This window comes from Oncorhynchus mykiss, chromosome 29, assembly GCF_057628025.1.
Source record: "Oncorhynchus mykiss isolate SJ-2025 chromosome 29, ASM5762802v1, whole genome shotgun sequence".
Classification (NCBI taxonomy): domain Eukaryota; kingdom Metazoa; phylum Chordata; class Actinopteri; order Salmoniformes; family Salmonidae; genus Oncorhynchus; species Oncorhynchus mykiss.
The window spans coordinates 18,276,438-18,299,557 of NC_143050.1; the positions used below are offsets into that span (position 1 = coordinate 18,276,438).

Genomic DNA, 23,120 nt, shown 5'->3' on the forward strand with positions numbered 1-23,120 from the left:
AGTATACACACAGAAAGATACACTTTCAGCACTTCAAGATCATAGCCGGAGTGTTCCATGTATGGGTCTTTTTGACCCAGCGCTCACCCAAGATAAGATGGAGCTTAGTCTGGGTCTGGAAGGCGTAGTGCAGTGTGACCAGGAACGGGGACTGGCGGATGTGCTCCAGCACCTGTCTCTCTGTACGTGTGTGCTCTGCAGTCTTTGCCTTCTGAACGATGGCTGCTTTCTTCAACACCTGAGACATAATCATCAACAGTCAGTCAACCCTCCCATAAATTCTCCCTACATCAGACAATGTCAATGCTTGGGTTGTCTTTGGACCAATGTCACAGAGACTCACCTTCATGGCATACAGCTTCCCTTCATCATGACCACTGTTCTTTCTGACCAGAAACACTTTCCCATAGGCTAGACAGAGACACACAGCACAGAATGGAAAACTCTGCATCACATTTGATTGTAGCCACTACCACCCACCCAGGAGACTGCACTACATTTAATATAGTTTATTCTTAATGTTCTACAAAAAATAGACAGTAAAATAAAGTTATCCAGGTCTCCAATAACACCATGACCCTATGCTATGAACCCCAGATCGGCACAGTGAGACTCACCTCCTGTGCCCAAGACTTTGAGAAGCTCAAAGTTCTCCATGCCCACTCTCTCAGTATGGCCCGTGAGGTTCGCTGGCATGGGGGAAAGAGTACAGTATCAGTGCTTACACACAACACACACTCGTGCACACACACACCGAGGAAACACAGCTGAGCACAGTAAACTGTAAATATTTTGTGACACCACAACAAACATTGATGGTCTGCTTGCATTCATCCATTGCTGTGATCCCAGGTGTCGGGTCATAGAACTAGGAACCTTGGAACCTCTAACCGCGGCAATTTGACTGTTAAACTCATGGGTACACTCACAAAGGCTGCCTGGTATTATGATGCAATAATTTCCATGGTAATGCATAATGTTCATTCAAATGATGTTAACAGATGTGGCTCATGCAATGGAATGTATTTTTTGTAACGTCAGTAGAATTAATCAACAAAGCAAAGCACACATTGAAGGGTACACTTCCTGCTTTTACTTCCTGCTTTACTCCAATGGGTACACCTGCAATGTCCGCCAGTCCACCATCGACTTGAATTGGGGAAGCCTGTTCTATTCATTCACTGAAATACTGATGGCCAACATTTACCCAAAGTGTATAGCATATTCAAATCCTTTGTCAGTTTCAAATAATACATTATGAAACAGTAGTTTACTTTGATGGTTACGTACCATTGGTGATCTCATGTTTGACAGTGCAGGCTTTCCTCCGGATCCCAGTATCGGAGTCCTCGCTACTACTACTATCCGAGCCGTCTCCAGACATTTCAAATGTTTATGTGGCTACTCTTCAAAATAAATAAACCGATTTAGCTGAAGTGTTTTGTATAATAACGCATCAGATTTTATGTAGTCAAAGAAAATAACAAATGTAGCCTTATGTACGAATTAATTTGGGAGCCGTTGCATGCATTATAAACATAGTTTTGTTTTATTTTCTAAACAATATCATTGCTAGACTTAATCCCCTAGACATCCCGCTGTTCTGCCTAATCTACTACTAAAACGAAAATACTAGCGAACACTGTACTAATAATAAACCAGAATCGTACGTCTGTAGCTAGCTAGATAACGGTGTCCACTAGGATGTTATTGACAAACGTTAACTGCTGCTGATCTCTCTAGCACTGATTTGATTACAATATAGCGCCGAACTGACCAGACAGCATTAAACTGGCTACATAGTAGCGAGTGGCCTATCTCTTGCTAGCTAGCTACCTTTTGCAACAATATTTTTGACAAACTGAAATTAGCAACTAGCTAGCTACTCATTTGTAGCTACGCTAACCGGTTATAGACAATTACAGCTAGTTAACTAACCTTCAGTAATACGTCGAAACTATGTAAAACCTCGGCAACTTCACAACCAAACTGTTAACGTCATTAGCTAACTAGAAAGCTAGCTGTCCTGTCAGAGCTAGCTAACGTTAGCTAGCTTGCTGACTGTCGGTTAATTTTAATTTCATAGCAAGCGTACTGTTTATAGCTAGCATGTTGCGAATACCTATTTTATGCTATTTCGTCCGGATAGGATGTGACACACGCTGAAGATATACCACTTTTGAAGTTATTTGACAACAATGATTGTAAAAGTAGGTTAGGTAGCTAGTTGATGTTATGGCTGGAGTAGTCCATAGTACGGAAGCCGCAATGTCACAGTTTTAGGAACTTTTTGGGGAGACCTGTTGGTTAGACCGCTTAGAAGTGGGCTGCTACAGCCTAGAGGTAATACTTTTAGGTCTACTAACTACCCGAAATTGTGCTGATAATAGCTAGCTAAATTATTTGACTGTGGGGATGACAGTAATGGGGATGATGACGATGCTGATGATTATTGTTATGATATTGATTCATTATCAGCTATCATAATCATTCAGTAATATTATATAGTAGGCTGACACATTATTATTCCCAATTGTTTAATCTTATTCCATATAATGCTCCTTGTATTTCTGGCGTGCTTAATAAACCACCAGTTGTTTAATCTTATTCCATATAATGCTCCTTGTATTTCTGGTTTGCATAACAAACCACCAGTTGTTTAATGTTATTCCATATAATGTTCCTTGGTTTGAATGCTGTTTTGCATAATAAACCACCTATATGTGTATGTATGTATGTATGTATCTCCTCTCTGCTGCATGGCCTGCTGGGGCAGCAGTTGGAGTATTATCCCAGGGATTAGCAGAGTTGTGAAAGGTGTCAGGACAGAGGTCACAGACATAGCCCTACTCACAGCTTCCATTGCATTAATGACATCAATCATCATCTTCATAATTCTCTTCCTCCCACTGACTGACACTTACGGAGCACAGAATAACTGATACATTTACGAACGCACCCTTAGAGATAGGGTTACAGGTCGAAAGAGAATATGAGAAAAATAAAATGTGGGAGCAAAGTGTGTGTGTGTGTGTGTGTGGGGGGGGGGGTCCCAAAAGGTGGAAATGGTAGGGAAAGGAAAGCTGGTCAAAACAAAGACATAATGACAGAACTCCACAAATCAATTAAAAACTTGAACCTTTAATAATTCTCTGTCATAATAGCTCTGTAATAAAGTGCTGTGTTTGTCATATTGCTGAGGGTTACATAGCAGAGCATTGAATCTTTCTACAGTCAGCTTTACATGGCTGTTAGTCTTTTACTCAAAATGTAACATGTGCTTTTTAAAATATTCCCCAAAATGTAAAATGTTCATATAATTCTATCCCTTAGTAATTGGAGATATCTTTGCATTGTTAAGTGTCAACCATAATATTGTTGTGGTATTAACTGAGAGAACACTGCATTGGTGAGGTGGAAATAACCATGCATAGCAACCCCGAGTTATAAAATACAAAATTACAATAATGTGTTTTTTATTTCTCCTTTGGGGAGTATATGTAATTGATTAAACATCAAAAACCCAATTTAATCATGGATAATTGTGGAGGGCTTGGGTTTGGGATGAGGTTAATGTGATTAATGTGTGCCTCTATTTTGTTTGTGTGTGTGTGTGTGTGTGTGTGTGTGTGTGTGTGTGTGTGTGTGTGTGTGTGCAGTCATGGATACCTAAGACTGGGGTGCATTGTCCCCGGACAACTGATACAAAAATATATTAGCCCTCAGGTGACTGAAATAGATTACAACATTCGTGTCACTCGTTTAGGCAGAATTTCTCAAACTCTTTGCCCTAGCACTCCACAGCTAATTCAAATAATCAAAGCTTGATAATGAGTTCATTATTTGAATCAGCTGTGAAGTGCTAGGGCAAAAATCAAAACGTGCACCCCTTGGGGTCCCCAGGACCGAGTTTGGGAAACACTGCATTTAGGGGTAAAACATTAAACACAGAAAAATATCAGCATTAAAATGGATTGTGATGTCAAAGAAATACCAGATTAATTGATCAGTGTCTAGTTAGATTATTTATCACCCAATAAAATGCCACGTTTGTCCCCTACACCACCCTGTCTGAAACATTTAGATTTCTCCACTTTATCTGGCGGGGGTCGCCTAAGCTTCAGTGTCTTCACTGCCCACCTGGTTCAGCTGAAGGAAAACCAGTACAGGAGTCACATACTCCATGATCGTCTCCTTCACCCCTTTCTCCAGCAGGTAGCCCTCAGTCTCAATCTCAGTGTTCTCCTGCCCTGCCAACGCTTCCATGGTTGTCTGCAGGTATCGCAGACTTACCAGCACAGATGACTGGAGGGGAAGGATAGGAGAGGGAAGAGAAGGGAGAAAGGTTATACAGGAGGATGTTGGATATACTGTATTACTACTCAACAGCGAGCTACAAGTATAATTGTGGCCACTCACAGGAGTCCGGGTGCCTTCTGATTGCCACACAGGACATTAGCTCACTTTTAGGTGTATGGGTTGATATGTACTGTATATCTGCACAGTACCTGCAGCAGGAAGACAGACAGGACCCCAGCACCAATAGTGTTCATCAGGCCCATGTAGTAGTTGACTAGAGCTTCCCTGCAGCCGCGGATGTAGATGTTGAGCTCCTCGGTCTGGTGCTCATAGCTGTAGTGGGCTGAGTTGTTGGTGAGGCGGTCCTGGATGCAGGGTCTTGGGGAACTGGGGTTGCAGCAGCTGAAAGGGACCCCATCAAACAGGTAACGCCCATCCACATTGCTCTTAACACGGCTAAAGAAGAAGAGAGGAAGGAAGGGAAGTAAATAGAGAATAAACGGTCTACATCATGCCTTTGTATTACCTCAACCATCTCATTTCCTATAACCTTAATGATTTATTTAAATTATAATCTGACATGGGATTCTTCCTTTACCAAAGACTGTCAGACTGCTCCCAGTCCTCTAATACTCACTCCTTCACTTCCTTAGAGCTAAAGTCTAGGTAGCGGTTGCTGATCCACTGGACCTCGAACCAGTCCTTGAAGTCGGTGTTTCCGCAGCAACGGAACTCCATCTGCAGGCGGTCAATGTTCTGCTTCTGGAAGCAGCGGCCGGGGGTATCTGTGTCCTTGTAGAAGCGGATGCCGTTCTTCAGGCCAATCTTCAGGGAGGACTCCAGGTTCCCCTTCATGGCATAGCTCATGATCACAGCCATCAACATGAGCAGGGTGAAGAGGAGGGAAACACTCCAGTAGGGTTGCATGAAGGTTTTCCAGCGGGGAAAGCGTCCGGCATCCAGCGCATCCTGGCACATACGGCCTGCGAAGTAGTTGATACCCAGAGAGGCCAGACCCACTATCATCAGGGTGTTGGGCACAGCATGGATCTCTGTGTTGTCCATTACCTGTAGGCAGAAGAACCTCATGCATCAGTGATGCAGCAAACTATACAGTATAAACTGATATGTTAGGCTGTCAACCCATTGATCCCATATTTAAGGAAAAGTGAACATGTAGAGGTCAGTGAATAATCTCATGGTTTACAGTGGGGAACATAACTGAAGGCTATATTGTATAATGGAGGAAATCAATTAGGTTGTTTTTATTTTTACTGAAATTGAACATAAATATTTTCTGCAAAAAGGCTGCATTGAGAGGAATTTTGTTTCTGTTGATGTACTCAACAAGTGCAATAATTGACAGTATATTATTCCAAATACTGTAATCTCAAGAGATAGATGATGAATAGGATCATAATAAAACTGTCAATCACTCAGTCACTCCACATTCTGTTGGTCAGCTCATCTTATCCCTATTATGAGCTTATCACCGGTATGTTCAGACCAGAGACAGTTTCCCCTTGTTCATAACGTTCACATCTAACCACCTATCCAACAGATCTATAGATACCTCATCCCAATCCCACTCATGAGAGCATTATCAAAGGCTCCTGAATTCTACATGAGATGTTATCGTCAACACTCCAATGCATTTCATTGTCATCTAGAAACACTCAAAAAATGTACTCTTAATTTAAGCTACAATGCACTAAAATAAGGTGTAATGAATTACCCCCCCTATTCACCCTCATGCTTTTCGTGCAGTTTATGACCAGAAGTTTACAAGTATCACTCTTTGATTCAGGCATACTGTAGAACTTCACTGAATACACCCTGAGAAAGTTAAGCTTCTGGATAAGTCATAGGCATTGTATTGGAAGAACCCTAGTGGCGTTGTACGCGCTTAGAAAAAAGGGTTCCAAAGGGGTTATTTAACTGTCCCCATAGGAAAACCCTTTTTGGTTCCAGGTAGAATTATTTGGGGTTTCATGTGGAACACTCTGGGGAAAGGCTTCTACATCAAACCCAATAGGCTGGAACCAAAAATGGTTTTCAAAGGGGTTTCTATGGGGACAGCCGAATAACCCTTTTAGTTTCTAGATAGCGAAACATTTTCTAAGAGCGTACAGTGTAAAGCTGTAGAGCATTGCAGTAGCCTACCTCTGCCCTCCTGCGGAGTTCGGTCTTGAGGAAGCAGCCCAGGGTGAAGGTGAACGCTCCGGCCAGTGTGGCCATCCAGGAGAGCAGCCACAGCCCCTGGGCCAGCTTCACCCTCTTCTCAAAAGGGAACTTCATCTTCATCAGCACCATGGAGGTGGTGGGAGCCCACGGAGGCTCCGAGGGTTACTGGGAGAAATAAATTAGGAATGTGGTGATGAAGGGATGATGAGTGGGATCTGTGGGGAAGGAGGAGAGTGCAGCGACTGACTACTGGAATGATCTGAGAGGCGACCTGGAAAGGGTGGGTAAGGTCAAAGGTGAAGAGTATGTCTGGAAAAACTTGAAGTGCAACAGGTAGAATTCAGTTTTAAATGAAGTTGACTGATTCGATGATTGTTTTTCAAAGGAGAGATGGTTAGAGGATTCTTGTAGGAGAAAGATGGGTTTGTAATCCAAAAGAAAATAAGGAATAATCAGACCAAAATTGTTTAGTGAACAAAATCTGTGGGGAGAAATAAAAGCCACAAAATACTGAACAGTGTATCTTAATTGGTATCTCCTGGATTTGTTAGTGGTGGTGTCAAAGTTCACCTGCTTGATCCCCCAAAAAAGTTATTAACGAAAGTCCAGGTGACCCTTCAGTCCTGTTCTAGCACCTGTGTGCCCATGCTTAGGTTGGTGAGACACACTGGATTTGGACAATGTTGGACATCGGGAGAGTCTTAGCACTAATCCCTCACCTGTCCTATTAAACAGGCCTTTCCAATTGGAATCCAGGCCATTGTCTGGTCAGCAAAACTAGCCTCCCTTGAACCAGGGGTGGGGACATAGATGAGCTCTGACTAACCAAATTGAAGATGACAGGGTGAAAGATACTGTATAAGCATGGCCACTGATACATTTGCCACTCTATAACCTCTCTGAAATGTTAGCATGAAGCTAATAATTATTATATATGTTTTTTAACTATGTGTATGGCCTTGCTCTCAAGCACTGTAGTCAACATTTATTGGTGATTGATATCAATTTTGATCAGATTGATAGTCAAATATACAATGGGGAGAACAAGTATTTGATAACCTGCAATATCGGCAGTGTTTCCTACTTACAAAGCATGTAGAGGTCTGTAATGTTTATCATAGGTACACTTCAACTGTGAGAGACAGAATCTAAAACAAAAATCCATTAAATCACATTGTATGATTTTTAAGTAATTAATTTGCATTTTATTGCGCGACATAAGTATTTGATACATCAGAAAAACAGAACTTAATATTTGGTACAGAAACCTTTGTTTGCAATTACAGAGATCATACTTTTCCTGTAGTTCTTGACCAGGTTTGCACACACTGCAGCAGGGATTTTGGCCCACTCCTCCATACAGACCTTCTCCAGATCCTTCAGGTTTCGGGGCTGTCGCTGGGCAATACGGACTTTCAGCTCGCTCCAAAGATTTTCTATTAGGTTCAGGTCTGGAGACTGGCTAGGCCACTCCAGGACCTTGAGATGCTTCTTAGTTGCCCTGGCTGTGTGTTTTGGGTCATTGTTATGCTGGAAGACCCAGCCACAACCTATCTTCAATGCTCTTACTGAGGGAAGGAGGTTGTTGGCCAAGATCTCGCGATACATGGCCCCATCCATCTTCCCCTCAATACGGTGCAGTCGTCCTATCGCCTTTGCAGAAAAGCATCGCCAAAGAATGATGTTTCCACCTCCATGCTTCACAGTTGTGATGGTGTTCTTGGGGTTGTACTCATCCTTCTTCCTCCAAACACGGCGAGTGGAGTTTAGACCAAAACGCTCTATTTAATTAATTACTTACAAATCATACAATGTGATTTTCTGGATTTTTGTTTTAGATTCTGTCTCTCACAGTTGATGTGTACCTATGATAAAAATTGACAGACCTCTACATGCTTTGTAAGTAGGAAAACCTGCAAAATCGGCAGTGTATCAAATACTTGTTCTCCCCACTGTATATCTCAAGACCCCAAATCAATATTTTTTTACTAACACATCTGGTTATCAGGAATATACTGTAAAGTCTGAAAAGGATGCAGGTAAGCACTAGTGCAAATGATCTACAAGCATATTGGTAATAAACTCACCAAGGATATACTATACCAAGTTACTATTCCTTAATGGAATTGAGAGGGGGAAAGAAAGAGAGAGAGTGAGAGAGAGAGACAGGGAGAGAGGGGGAAAGTGAGGATAATCCTGTCTAAAGCTCCTGTAACAGCCTCAGCAGGGTGAGTTTAAACTAACATGGAAAACCATTTCCAGCCTAAAAACCTAAGACTTGGACTTCTCTGTTTACTGGGTGGGTTTGTGACAGTAACACCCATTTTAAACTGCCATGATGTGGCTTGCTCTTGACAATTCAGAACAAATATACATGTGACACACTCAATGGGTTGCCACTAGTTATCACAGCCACAATAACCTGCCTATTTCTACAATTTTGATTTAAAACCTAACCCTAACCTTATATTAATACCAAAAAGAAAATGTTTGTTTTCATGAATTTTTACGATATAGCCCATTTTCACTTTGTGGCTGTGGTAACTAGTAACGACCATAAAGAAGGTGGACTGACATGACCTTATGAAAGTACATCAGTGTTAATAAAACCTTGGGACAAGCCAACCCCTAAGTTAAGATAGCAGGTGAAAAAATATGCTAGAGTGGAGTCCCCACATCCGTTTTTCAAGGGAAACGGAAGTTAGGTTGAAAATACGCTGGAAACATCCGCTTCATTGCCAACCACCGCAGAGAGTGCCCCTAAGTTAACAGGCCACTAAAATGGCCTGAGAAATGGGTATAAAATACATTTACTCATATATTACTCATATCTCAGTAAAGCTGCTGCATGCAGAGAAACCATAAATCAAAGAGTGGCTCCCCATGGTGATAACTGACTGACTGACTCAATCTAACTCTGTCACCTTCTAACATATTCAACTGAATCAATTATGCTAGATGTTTTATGGAATTATTTGATGTTAATAAATTTGTAAATTATAGATGACTATATTTATTGAGAACATTCAGACACATTTATAGGACACAACACAAAAATACAGACAGTAGCAGCTCTACAGTGCTAAACCATATCACACATGGTTTGTTTAAATTAAGATCAACCTAGGGAATTAGAACAAGGTGAAATATGGTGATAGCAACCGCCACTTCTAAATAATAAATATGTAACATATACCGTAAATAGTGGAAATCTATCTATCACTGGTCCTGAAATACACCATGGAGGACAGAGGTATGGATTGGAGGGCGAGGCAGCAGAGAGCACGGCAGCATAGACATCACAACACACTCTGCTTTCCTCAAATGTTGACATGTGACATAGTGACTATGATTCTGGTTGAAAATAGAGATATATGTTCCCAACAACCTATATGCTAGGTTGAAGATAAATACATGTTGCTTACAGTATTTTTTCAACTTTGCCTATATGCTTCTTCCAATCCATCCAAATATCTTTACTATGGTCACCAGCGGGAAATCCCATACAGGACAAAACAGAAATGTTATGTGGCATAACAACATTGCTTATACTGTTTCATACATACACTACCGTTCAAAAGTTTGGGGTCACTTAGAAATGTCCTTGTTTTTGGAAGAAACACTCATTTTTTTATTAGAAATACAGTGTAGACATTGTTAATGTTGTAAATGACTGTTGTAGCTGGAAACGGCTGAATGTTTATGAAATATCTACATAGGCGTACAGAGGCCCATTATCAGCAACCATCACTCCTGTGTTCCAATGACACGTTGTGTTGGCTGATCCAAGTGGATCATTTTAAAAGGCTAATTGATAATTAGAAAACCCTTTTGCAATTATGTTAGCACAGCTGAAAACTGTTGTTCTGATTAAAGAAGCAATAAAACTGGCCTTCTTTAGACTAGTTGAGTATCTGGAGCATCAGCAGTTGTGGGTTTGATTACATGCTCAAAATGGCTAGAAACAATTTTGTTCTGAGAAATTAAGGCTATTCCATGCAAGAAATGCCTAGAAGGCCAGCATCTATGGAATCGCCTCTTCACTGTTGACGTTGAGACTGGTGTTTTGCAGATACTATTTAATGAAGCTGTCAGTTGAGGACTTGTGAGGTGTCTGTTTCTCAAACTAGGCACTCTAGTGTACTTATCCTCTTGCTCAGTTGTGCACCCGGGCCTCCCACTCGTCTTTCTATTCTGGTTAGCCAGTTTGCGCTGTTCTGTGAAGGGAGTAGTACACAGCACTGTATGAGATCTTCAGTTTCTTGGCAATTTCTCGCATGGAATAGCCTTCATTTCACAGAACAATAATAGACTGATAAGTTTCAGAAGAAAGTTATTTGCTTCTGGTCATTTTGAGCCTGTAACCGAACCCACAAATGCTGATGCTCCAGATACTCAACTAGTCTAAAGAAGGACAGTTGTATCGCTTCTTTAATCAACACAGCAGATTTCAGCTGTGCTAAGATACTTGCAAAAGGGTTTTCTAATGATCAATTAGCCTTTTAAAATGATAAACTTGGATTAGCTAACACAACGTGCCATTGGAACACAGGAGTTGAAGTTGCTGATAATGGGCTTCTGTACGCCTATGTAGACATTCCATATATATTTTTTAATCTGCCGTTTCCAGCTACAATAGTCATTAACAATGTCTAAACTGTATTTCTGATCAATTTGGTTATTTTAATGGACAAAAAAATGTGGATTTCTTTTAAAAACAAAGACATTTCTAAGTGACCCCTAACTTTTGAAAGGTAGTGTATCTCACTGGACTGTTGCATGCCTCTGGTGAACACAATGATAATGGTGATTCTGTTTTACATTATGTCATGTTGCTTTTTCCATCATATCAACATGGAGACATAAACATCAATATTATAAGATAAAACATAGTTTGCATGCAAGAAGAATACATATGTTTCTTTGTTTTCCCCAAGGATTCTTAACTATTACTTTAGGGAGGAAATCTTTATACATTTCAGCAGTTGGAACCATTCACACGATCCATCCCCAAATTCTGTTTTCATTTTATCACCATTAACTAAAACTTAAGAAAGCTTGTTTCCAATCCACCGTGACGTCCAACGGATACTATTTGTAGTAAATATTTGATGGTATACATTGTCCAAACTAGACCTTGCATTATGTCTGTCTGCAGAGGAATTAATTTATGAGGACAAACAAAGTATATCTATGTACATGCCTTAAATCTTACCTAAGGACCTATATTCTGTGAAACACTTGTCGTCTTATCTAACATGCACGCACCGAGAGAAAGACACACACCAACCACTATAATGAATTATGCACAAGAGGTTCTGAAAGGATCTATTTTCTATAAATCAGTGGAATGGGCGAGATTTGGCCGGGGTCTCCATGGTGATGGGAAAGCGCTGGGCTGTGAAGTTGTCGGTGCTCTGCTATGATGAGACGGGAGGGAGGCCTGGACAGTGTTTCCCGGAGAGATCGCACCCGAGAACAGGAGATATCAAAGTGACGTGATTTTTGTTTGATGTTACCTCTGGAGGACATCAAAGCCATTCCCTGCAAAGCGTAACAACAACAAAAAACACACCAGGACATGTTTTTGACTATGAATAGAGAAATATATCATAAATATCAAAACGTGGAACTGGGGATCCTCGATCTCCAACTTGGGCCGCTTGCCTTAATAGCTTCAGGTGCAGAACAAAAATAATATTTTAGTTTCTTTCTTACTTGTTGCTGGCTGTTTTTTAAATTTTGAATAATATTTAGGCCTGGAAAATTTCTAATCAGATTTAAATAATTGAATTATAATTTAAATTATTATTATTTAATTGGTTATAAAGACCAATTATGTTGCTTTATGTTTAAAATACAACATACTCATAGATGAATTATGAATATCAAATGTAACAAAAGTCACTCTTAAGTTTAATTACTTAAACAACTATGCACCAACCCAGTCAACATCTGTGTCTCTGTGAAGAGATCAGGTGTCACAGCTGTGTTCTTTCCCCATTCAGCACTTTGTCCGGTATCCCATGTCCTCCCCCTCGCTGGGCTGCAGCTGGCAGATGAAGTGGTTGAGCATATTTTGGGCCGACTGCAAGTTTTCCAGACTGCTGCCAGGATCTGCCTCCGTGGTATCCACACCGCCATCATCACCCATGTCCCCGCTCCTTGTCCTCCAGTTACGGATGATCTCATCTTCTGAGTCATCCATGGTACCATCCTCTGGTTGGTGGAGGTCCATCATGGCCTCTGTGCCCTTCAGCTGGCCATGTTGCTCCTCCTGTCTTTGATTCTTCCCCCTACAGGAGGGGATCTCATCCAGACTGGCTGACAGGATGCGGATGGGAGAGCCTAGTTTGCGGCTTGCAGTGGCCCTGTACACATCCTCTGTTGGGCCATCAGCTGAGCTCTTGAAAATGGTGGTGAGGGTGACACCATCTCTGGGGGCTGGTAAGGTCTCAGAGCGAATGGTAACATGGAGATGGGGGACCTGCTGGGAGCGGGGAGGGTTTTGTCTGACAATCTCCTCACTCCCTGTCTCTCCTTCTCCCTGCCCTGCCCAGCTAATACGCTCTTGTCTCCACGGTTGAAACGCTGTACCACCATGATGATCTCCCCCTGACCTCAGAACACATTTTGGAGCCTCATCCCCCATTTCCGACCAATCAGATTCCTCCTCTTCTGCCAATGTTCCCAGCGATAGGTCCTCCCCTGTGGCGGTGACCTTTCCATAATGATGACTGTCCATGAACTGGACCGGTGGTGGCGCAGCAGGGAGATTTAATTGATTGACAGAATCATCTCGGTGGAAATGTTGGTCGAAGGCTTCCTGCAGCAATGATGTTACCTAAGGGGTGAAGGAGTAATCAATCGATTCGTCAATCATGGTCAAAAGTTAAAAACACAGAACAGAATACAGGCATGTTGTTGACAAAGAACAACGCACAATTATACATCAAGAAAAAAAAATCTAAACTAAAAGACAACTCATAGCTTCTTAACAATGTTTTTTTTTTAGAAACAATGGGTTATGTAAAACAACATTTATTAACTACATGCAGCTCGAAGCAAAAACAATGGTTTCTATTGGTGGTTTTACTCTCAACTAAAATGGGCATGATGAATAAACAGAAGGTCAAACTAAAGGGAGATTTGGATGGTAAAAGGTAGGAGACATTTTATACTATACAAAGAGGAACATAGTTACAATTTGCTACATTGTGTAAGTGCATACCATGCACTATAGCTGATTTTTATTGCAATATGCATTCCTAGGTTGGGGCTTGAGGGTCAGGCGATCATAGAGGTCAGGTGAATTTGTTTCAGGGCCTGTACTAGTAGTATTTTTTCTGTACTTGGCCTCTATGGGCTGGTTTTGCGCACGTTTTAGGTTGTCTTTTTGTCTCGGCTAGATCTGTTCATCAGGAGTTCTCACGTTAATAGTCTCCATGCTGTGGATGGTGTTCTTGGCTGAGGACAGCTGATCTGTCAGGGATGTGATCCGCTGGTTCAAATGCTCATGCTCCCCGTCCATACTCTGAGCCTGACAGACCACACACATAAGACAGAACAAACATAAACATGATGAAAATGGTGATACAATTTTCCAGATATGTGAACAAAATTCCTTCTATTGACTTATCTAATGTATACTTGTATGCAAAATGAGCTTTTGATCTTCTGGTGCCTCACCACTGAATGAAGCTTCTGCTCCAGGAGATTGTTGGTCTGTTGAGTGTAGGAGTTGTTATCTGTAAGTCTGAAGTGGGAGAGAGATACATAAGGACTGTAAGAGGTACAATAATAGCACTATCTAAGCTTGACAATGTCATGCATATTAACTCAAAATGAATGCTGATTTGAATTTTTCTAAACTTTTGAACGAGTCCCTGTAAAAGACAAATAAAATGGATTGGAACTACCACTCCTCTCTGAACCCCCTCATAATGCTAGAGGTACCCATCCCAATGTCTCATCACACCCATGACCTTTTGAATTTGTCCAGGAGGTTGCTCAGCTCGACACAAGTGTTCTGTAGTTCTGACTCAAGGAGCTGGTGACTGCTCTTAAATTCGGTTCCCATGCACTCCATTCGCACGACAGTCTGGCACAAACTGTGGTGCAGATCCACATTTTGCTCCTGAAGCTTCCTGAATGAAGTAGGAGAGCGGAGGGGGAGGGGTTTAGTGCTCAGTTAGATAATAATGTGTATCGTCAAGAAAATAAGTTTTTTTTAAACTTTATTTTATCAATTAAAATGATTCCCCCAATAAACAATAAGACGGAGATCAAATTAAACAAAATCAAACTCACATTATTCGATTAACCTCAGATGCTTCCTGTATGGGAAGGACAAAACAAAAAAGTATTTACAGTCGTCCACAACATGCATTTCAGAAATAGAAATTGATTCTGCAGCTTCTAGTTAATAGACATTGATAACACATTGTGTGGTAATTTGATGTGCATGAGTTTGCATGTGATCACTTTTTCCATGTGTCATCCATGATTACGTAGTTAGGAAGGAGTCTGGATGTTTAATTCCACAATCGATGGAAAACAAATGAGTGGAACATTCTTACATAATTGCTTAATTAAGAATGTAAAACATGTTCAACGGTACAAAATGGTCAATAAATATACAGTATACTGTAGATAATGCTTGACATAACTAGCGATAGTGATAAACCCAACCCCCGGAGCAATGTCATACTTTATGTAAAGAGGTAGTTGAGCCGCTGTAGCCCGTCTGCCGCTCGTCCTGACTCATGGGGCTGCTGGTATTCCTGGAATAACCAGACTTGCTGGAATGGGACAATGACTCCAGCTCTGTAGCCGATGCACTGACAGGAAAGTGCTCCTTAGAATGGCTTGATGGGCTGTGGTGACCGTCATGGTGCTGATGGTGGTGCTGTGTGTCTGCAGGTGAGGGATGTTGGTGAGATTCAGAATTGGAAGGATGGTGGTGATGATGAGATTCTGGGTTGGTAGAAATGTGATGGGGTTCAGAATGGGAGTGTGAATGTTGAGATTCTGAATGAGAGAGGTGGTGGTGGGAATCTTGGTGGGAACTATGGTGGTGATGGAGAGATTCTGTATGCGAGCCATGGTGTTGGAAAGATTCTGTGTGCGAGCCATGGGGATTGTGAGATTCTGAATACGAGCCATGGGGATTGTGAGATTCTGTATGGGAGCCATGGGGATCGTGAGATTCTGAATACGAGCCATGGGGATTGTGAGATTCTGTATGGGAGCCATGGGGATCGTGAGATTCTGGATGGGAGCCATGGGGATCGTGACATTCTGGATGGGAGCCATGGGGATTGTGTGATTCTGGATGGGAGCCATGGGGATCGTGTGATTCTGGATGGGAGCCATGGGGATTGTGAGATTCTGGATGGGAGCCATGGGGATCATGAGATTCTGGATTAGAGTCTCGGTGATGGAGAGATTCTGGATGGGAGCCTTGGGGATCGTGAGATTCTGTATGGGAGCCATGGTGATGGAGAGATTTTGGATGGGAGCCATGGTGATGGAGAGATTCTGGATGGGAGTCCTGGTGATGGAGAGATTCTGGATGGGAGCCGCGGTGATGGAGGGATTCTGGATGGGAGCCGCGATGATGGAGAGATTCTGGATGGGAGCCCTGGTGATGGAGAGATTCTGGATGGGAGCCGCGGTGGTGGAGAGATTCTGGATGGGAGCCCTGGGGATGGAGAGATTCTGGATGGGAGCCGCGGTGATGGAGAGATTCTGGATGGGAGCCGCGGTGGTGGAGAGATTCTGGATGGGAGCCCTGGTGATGGAGAGATTCTGGATGTGAGCTGCGGTGATCGTGAGATTCTGTATGGGAGTCGTGGTGATAGAGAGAATCTGGATGAGATCTGTGGTGATGGAGAGATTCTGGATGGGATCTGTGGTGATGGAGAGATTCTGGATGGGAGCCGTGGTGATGGTGTGAATCTGGGTGGAGAGGATTGTGGTGGTGTCCATGGTGATGGGGATGAGTTGGGCTGTGGTGGTGTCTATGGTGATGAGTTGGGCTGTGGTGGTGTCCATGGTGATGAGTTGGGCTGTGGTGGTGTCCATGGTGATGAGTTGGGCTGTGGTGGTCTCCATGGTGATGGGGATGAGTTGGGCTGTGGTGGTCTCCATGGTGATGGTGGTGAGTTGGGTTTTGGTGGTGTCCATGGTGTTGGGAATGAGTTTGGCTGTGGTGGTCTCCATGGGAATGGTGATGGGTTGGGCTGTGGTGAGCTTCATGGTGATCGGAATGACTTGGGCTGTGGTGGTCTCCATGCTGATGGGGGTGAGTTGGGTTTTGGTGGTCTCCATGATGTTGGGGATGGGTTTGGCTGTGGTGGTCTCCATGGGAATGGTGATGGGTTGGGCTGTGGTGGTCTCCATGGTGATGGTGATGAATTGTGCTGTGGTGACCTTCATGGTGATCGGAATGACTTGGGCTGTGACGGTCTCCATGGTGATGGGAAAGTGTTGGGCTGTGATATTCTCCATGGTGATGAGTTGGGTTGTGGTGGTCTCCATGGTGTTGGGGATGAGTTTGGCTGTGGTGGTCTCCATGGGAATGGTGATGAGTTGGGCTGTGGTGGTCTCCATGGTGATGGTGATGGGTTGGGCTGTGGTGGTCTCCATGGTGATGAGAATGGCTTGGGCTGTGGTGGTCTCCATGGTGATGGGGATGAGTGGGGCTGTGGTGGTCTCCATGGTGATGGGAATGAGTGGGGCTGTGGTGGTCTCCATGGTGATGGGAATGAGTGGGGCCGTGGTGGTCTCCATGGTGACGGGGATGAGTTGGGCCATGGTGGTCTCCATGGTGATGGGGATGAGTTGGGCTGTGGTGGTCTCCATGGTGATGACTAGGGCTGTGATGATCTCCATGGTGATGGGAAAGTGTTTGGCTGTGAAGGTCTCCATGGTGATGGGGGTGAGTTGGGCTATGATGGTCTCCATGGTGATAGGGGTGAGTTGGGCTGTGGTGGACTCCATGGGGATGAATTTGTCTGTGTTGGTTTCCATGGTGATAGGATTGAGTTGGGCTGTGGTGGTCTCCATGGTGATGGGGATGAGTTGGGCTGTTGTGGTCTCCATGGTGATGAGTTGGGCTGTTGTGGTCTCCATGGTGATGAGTTGGGTTGTGGTGGTCTCCATGGTGATGATTTGGGCTGTGGTGGTATCCTTGGTGATTGGGATTAGTTGGGCTGTGGTGGTCTCCATGGTGATGGGTTGGGCTGTGGTGGCCTCCATGGTGATGGGGATGAGTTGGGCTGTGGTGGTCTCCATAATGATGGGAATGAGTTGGGTTGTGGTGGTCTCCATGGTGATGGGGATGAGTTGGGCTGTGGTGGTCTCCATGGGGATGAGTTTGGCTGTGGTGATCTCCATGGGGATGGTGATGGGTTGAGCTGTGGTGGTCTCCATGGTGATGGAGATGACTGGATCTGTGGAGATCTCCATGATGATGGGGATGACTGGGGTTGTGGAGGTCTCCATGGGGATGAGTTGGGCTGTGTTGGCCTCCATGGAGATGGGGATGACTGGGGCTGTGAAGGTCCCCATGATCACGGGAGTGGCTTGGGCTGTGGTGGTCTCCATGGGGATGAATTTGTCTGTGGTGGTGTCCATGGTGATGGGGATGAGTGGGGCTGTGGTGATCTCCATGGTGATGCTTTGGGCTTTGGTGGTCTCCATGGTGATGAGATGGACTTTGAAGACCTCTGTGATGGTGGTGAGATTGAGAATGGGAGAGATGCTGGTTATGATGGTGTGGTGTTGAAGAACGGGAGTGATGTCTTGATGAGGGGCTATTTCCTGGGCTACTGCTGTCATCGGTGTGGCTGCTAGGACTGTGGTGTATGTCTCTTGCAGGCTGATGGTGGCAATGGTGTTGGTGATGCTGGTTTGCGCCGAGATGGGAGCGAGAGTGCTTGATGGAATGAGAGTGCTTCCTGGAATGGGAATGCCTACTGATATGGGAGTGAACACTAACTGTCGTAGAGCTTGCACTGCCAGGCCTACTCTTCTGTCTTTGACTCTGCTCCCCTGTGCGTTCCACCTTGGGGAACCTCAGGGAGGCTTGTCCTGGGCTACTAGGCCTGTGAGCAGCTGTGACTCCAAGAGAGGTGAGTCTGTATGGGCTGAGCACCTGCCTGGTGATCTCATTCAGAAAGGCAGAGAACTTCAGCTTGTCCTTCACTAAGTTCTTATTGGCTACCTCCTTGCTTTTCCACAACTCCTCCTGATCTACAATGGTATCTGCATCTCCATTCCTGTCCTCACAATGGGACAGTGCCTCCATTGACTTTGCCTTGCGGACTTTGCCAGCCATTCCTACCAATTTAGCACTCTCCTGCTTCTTCAGGGTGATCTTGGCAGGGGTCAGATGAGAGGACACAGCTTTCTTTTTCTTTTTTCCTTTCAGGCTCCTTTCCTGGCTTGGGGACTTGTGGAGATAGCCTTCATCATCTATCAAAGGAGATGTCTCATCTTCCTCTTCATCATAGGCCTTCCTCCCCTCAGAGATTTCAGTGCAGGACTGTGAGTACTTGGGGTTCTGCAGTGGATGTTTGTAATCCTTCACAGACTCATTTATAGTGGTCTGAGAGGACCAGGTGGATGAAGAGCCAGAGGATGACGAGGAGGAAGAGGAGGATGTTAAGGAAGAGAAGGAAGATGAGAAAGATGATGATGAGGAACCAGAGGTGGAGCTGGAGGAAGTTGCTGCAACCTGAGGGTGGGAGGTCACATCTGTAGCATGGTGATGCGGTTGGTGTTGGTGATGAGGATGGCCAGGGGGAGAGTGGTGTGATTTCTCATTGTGGTGGTGAGGGTGATTGTTGTGGCCATGGTGGCAGACAATGTTGCCCTCTGATGTTGAATGGTTGTTACTGCAAGAGGAGAACAGGATGACAGCAGCGTTCAGAGACCATACTCTTAGGGCTCAGTTACACCAGTGGAGGCTGCTGAGGGGAGGACAGCTCATAATAATGCATGGAACATGGAAACCATGTGTTTGATGTATTTGACACCTTTTCACTTATTCCGCTCCAGCCATTACAACAATTCTGTCCTCCCCAATTAAGGTGCCACCAACCTCCTGTGAGTTACACGTTTTACAATAACGCAGGGCTGGTTATTAAACTAGGCCAAGATAATTTTGTCACATCTGAATATTTCTCAAAATATGTACAATTTCCAAAATGTTGAATATAAAAACAAGAAATTCCATCCAAGATTTCAGAAATTGGTGAACTAATAAACTAATTTAATCAAACATACCCATGACAATTGTGATCCTTTGACCAATCTAGCTCGTGCTGGTGATGAGGATGGTGATGATAATCATGGTTGTGGTGATGGCGGAGATGGTGTTTGTGGTGATCAGTTTTTTGGTCAGCAATCTTGCAATGCTTGTGGTCCCTCTCGTGATGGTCATGGAGGTGGGGCCTGCTGTGCCTGTGGCTCCTGGTCCCCTGCTTATGCTGCACGGGAGTGAAGTACTTCTCCATCCCCTGCTGCTTCCCCAAACCCAAGTCCTCCTCCACTGCTTTTGTGTGGTAGTCCCTGGGTGCAGGGACAATCTTTTCCCTGCTGTGCGGTCTGCAACTATTCCTCTTCCTGTGTTATTTCCTTGATACTTTCTGATGATTCAAATATATTTTCTGAACCATAGCTCAACTATTTGGAAAAATAACAGAATTATAGCAAAGTTAGGACATTACTACATGCTGAATACATTTTCTGTGAGCTAATTTAACTGAGCACTTTCATAAGGGTATAATAGTTATGCTAACTTAAAACAGGCCATTAACCACAAAACCACAAAACTATTAACATCTGTTAAGTTATTCTTGAAATACTTTAAGTCAACACAAACATAGTATATCAGCAAATACCATCAATCTCAAATCACAGTCAGACTTACCTAAAACATGGTGTGAAATGTTTTAAACGTGCCAGTAATTCAAGAATCCTTATCTGTCTAAGTCAAGAAGCATATATAGTCAACTTAACTCAATTAACTTGATCTTAATCATTAATTCTGATATCCTAAACCACATAAGCAGTGAGTGCTAGTACATACTCTGTCAGAGGACCCATAAGAATGACACAGGTTGAGATGCTCATTGATGTTTTGTACCAGGATTCTGCTTGCACCCTCCATCTGATGTAACAATTTTCCAATTGCGGTGGAGCATGCATGAAACATCAATAAATCCTTTGCACCCATCCACTAGCCTAAAGCGATTTTTCAAATCTCATGTGAAAACTACTTCATAGACAAAACACGTGCTCTTTTTCTATTTTTATCACGCCCGATAAAATTAAACATTGGTCAGCTACTCTATTCAAATGACATGGTATGGGCAATGTTCATAACATTTTTAAAAAATACCTATTTGTGCAACAAGCTTAGTTTACTCAATAACAATATTCAAGAATTCATTATTGTTATGTTCATGTCAAGGAAGTTTAGACTGAAACCCAAATATAGGTTAGATAACTCAGAAATCAAGTGACTCCTTAAATTCTAAGGACAATCTTTTTTCAGAGACCTAGAACATTGATACTTAATATAAACAAATTGACATTCAGGATCACTGGCCTGGTAAAATGTTCCTTCAAAACGTATGTTTAAAGAAACATGAATTACCTTAATACCAAACCCATACAAAAGGACACAACATCTACAACTCAGTGTGTTTCGTACAACCATTACTAGACAGAATATAGCTCAAACTATTTATTATATTCATGAAACAGAAATTTACAAAAAAGCAACCACTATAAGTACAACAACAAAAATTCAATATACTGGAGTCAGTCATGGAGAAGACAGCCAATAAGAAGTGTTAAATCTGATAATAAATTTGATCAGATAAAGTCTTAAATCACTCAAATCTAAACCATCATACAGTTGAAGTCGGAAGTTTACATTGGTGTCATTAAAACTCATTTTTCAACCACTCCACAAATTTCTTGTTAACAAACTATTTTTTTTATTTGAATCCATTATTTTACCAGGTAAGTTGACTGAGAACACATTCTCATTTACAGCAACGACCTGGGGAATAGTTACAGGGGAGAAGAGGGGGGATGAATGAGCCAATTGTAAACTAGGGATTATTAGGTGACCATCAAATCAAATCATGATAGTTTGAGGGCCAGATTGGGAATTTAGCCAGGACACAGGGGACACCCCAAACATAGTATATCAGCAAATACCATCAATCTCAAATCACAGTCAGACTTACCTAAAACATGGTGTGAAATGTTTTAAACGTGCCAGTAATTCAAGAATCCTTATCTGTCTAAGTCAAGAAGCATATATAGTCAACTTAACTCAATTAACTTGATCTTAATCATTAATTCTGATATCCTAAACCACATAAGCAGTGAGTGCTAGTACATACTCTGTCAGAGGACCCATAAGAATGACACAGGTTGAGATGCTCATTGATGTTTTGTACCAGGATTCTGCTTGCACCCTCCATCTGATGTAACAATTTTCCAATTGCGGTGGAGCATGCATGAAACATCAATAAATCCTTTGCACCCATCCACTAGCCTAAAGCGATTTTTCAAATCTCATGTGAAAACTACTTCATAGACAAAACACGTGCTCTTTTTCTATTTTTATCACGCCCGATAAAATTAAACATTGGTCAGCTACTCTATTCAAATGACATGGTATGGGCAATGTTCATAACATTTTTAAAAAATACCTATTTGTGCAACAAGCTTAGTTTACTCAATAACAATATTCAAGAATTCATTATTGTTATGTTCATGTCAAGGAAGTTTAGACTGAAACCAAAATGTTGTCTGTGCATTTTCTCAAATAAAGTTGCCCTTAAGTTATGTATACAATTCAACTGTTTGGATTCCAGTGTTTAGGAGATTGACTGGTTTATTAATGTCCAGCTTGCTATTGACCTGCCTGTCCCTAATTGTATCACTGCAAAAGACACCATGACAACGAAAATTAAGGAAAGCGTTGAGAACCCCATTGAATTACAATAGCATGTTAAGCAACCACATACCAAGAAACATGATTGTTTGCAATTAATGATCACATTCAATTACCATATCACTAGACCCTGACAGTTGGTAGGTACAGAGGGACACAAGTGCTTTCGGGATGTTTGACACCAGTTATATAGACATTCATTTTAATTCATTTCTAGCTCTGAGGTTATAGCAATACAATCCTATTGTCTGTAGTTGTCCATCGCCCGCAGCCCCTTTCCCCGAATCGATTGCCAATTGTGTGATACAGCACAGCCCTCCACTCACAATCAATGGCAGTACTGCATTGAGACCCTCCAGCAAAGAGAAGGGAAGGACAAAGCAGTGTGGGGCTAATGTGAGACCCAACCCAAATATAGGTTAGATAACTCAGAAATCAAGTGACTCCTTAAATTCTAAGGACAATCTTTTTTCAGAGACCTAGAACATTGATACTTAATATAAACAAATTGACATTCAGGATCACTGGCCTGGTAAAATGTTCCTTCAAAACGTATGTTTAAAGAAACATGAATTACCTTAATACCAAACCCATACAAAAGGACACAACATCTACAACTCAGTGTGTTTCGTACAACCATTACTAGACAGAA

At 42.7% G+C, this 23,120-nt stretch overlaps 2 protein-coding genes and 1 pseudogene across 4 annotated transcripts in view; all 3 read right to left on the reverse strand.

Moving 5' to 3' along the window:
- The window catches only part of LOC110509999 (ribosomal protein S6 kinase alpha-4), a 28,284-nt gene extending 25,924 nt beyond the window's left edge, over nucleotides 1-2,360 (reverse strand). Inside the window, exons 1-5 of one of the 2 annotated variants that reach the window (XM_090226690.1) lie at nucleotides 2,123-2,273; nucleotides 1,291-1,406; nucleotides 618-689; nucleotides 344-411; nucleotides 88-238 (exon numbers count right to left, since the gene is read on the reverse strand). In XM_090226690.1, the coding sequence (XP_090082816.1) occupies nucleotides 88-238; nucleotides 344-411; nucleotides 618-689; nucleotides 1,291-1,384 (385 nt within the window). In that variant the 5' untranslated portion in view covers nucleotides 1,385-1,406; nucleotides 2,123-2,273. Of the gene's footprint in view, nucleotides 1-87; nucleotides 239-343; nucleotides 412-617; nucleotides 690-1,290 lie in introns of both variants that reach the window. The other variant, XM_036967378.2, reaches the window with a different exon arrangement.
- A 761-nt stretch (nucleotides 2,361-3,121) lies between these two features.
- Nucleotides 3,122-7,249, reverse strand: LOC110509374 (RDS/peripherin-like protein xRDS35). The gene is made up of 4 exons (XM_021590273.3): nucleotides 6,463-7,249; nucleotides 4,937-5,367; nucleotides 4,509-4,755; nucleotides 3,122-4,305 (listed from the first exon to the last, which is right to left on the reverse strand). Exons 1-4 carry the CDS (start codon nucleotides 6,610-6,612, stop codon nucleotides 4,114-4,116), a joined length of 1,020 nt encoding a protein of 339 aa, XP_021445948.2. The 5' UTR covers nucleotides 6,613-7,249; the 3' UTR covers nucleotides 3,122-4,113.
- Nucleotides 7,250-12,368: 5,119 nt separating this feature from the next.
- On the reverse strand, nucleotides 12,369-14,624 carry LOC149970380 (uncharacterized; annotated as a pseudogene). Its single transcript, XR_016493254.1, has 4 exons — nucleotides 14,469-14,624; nucleotides 14,173-14,239; nucleotides 13,916-14,023; nucleotides 12,369-13,327 (listed from the first exon to the last, which is right to left on the reverse strand). The product of XR_016493254.1 is annotated as an uncharacterized LOC149970380 (transcript).
- Between the last annotated feature and the right edge of the window lie 8,496 nt (nucleotides 14,625-23,120).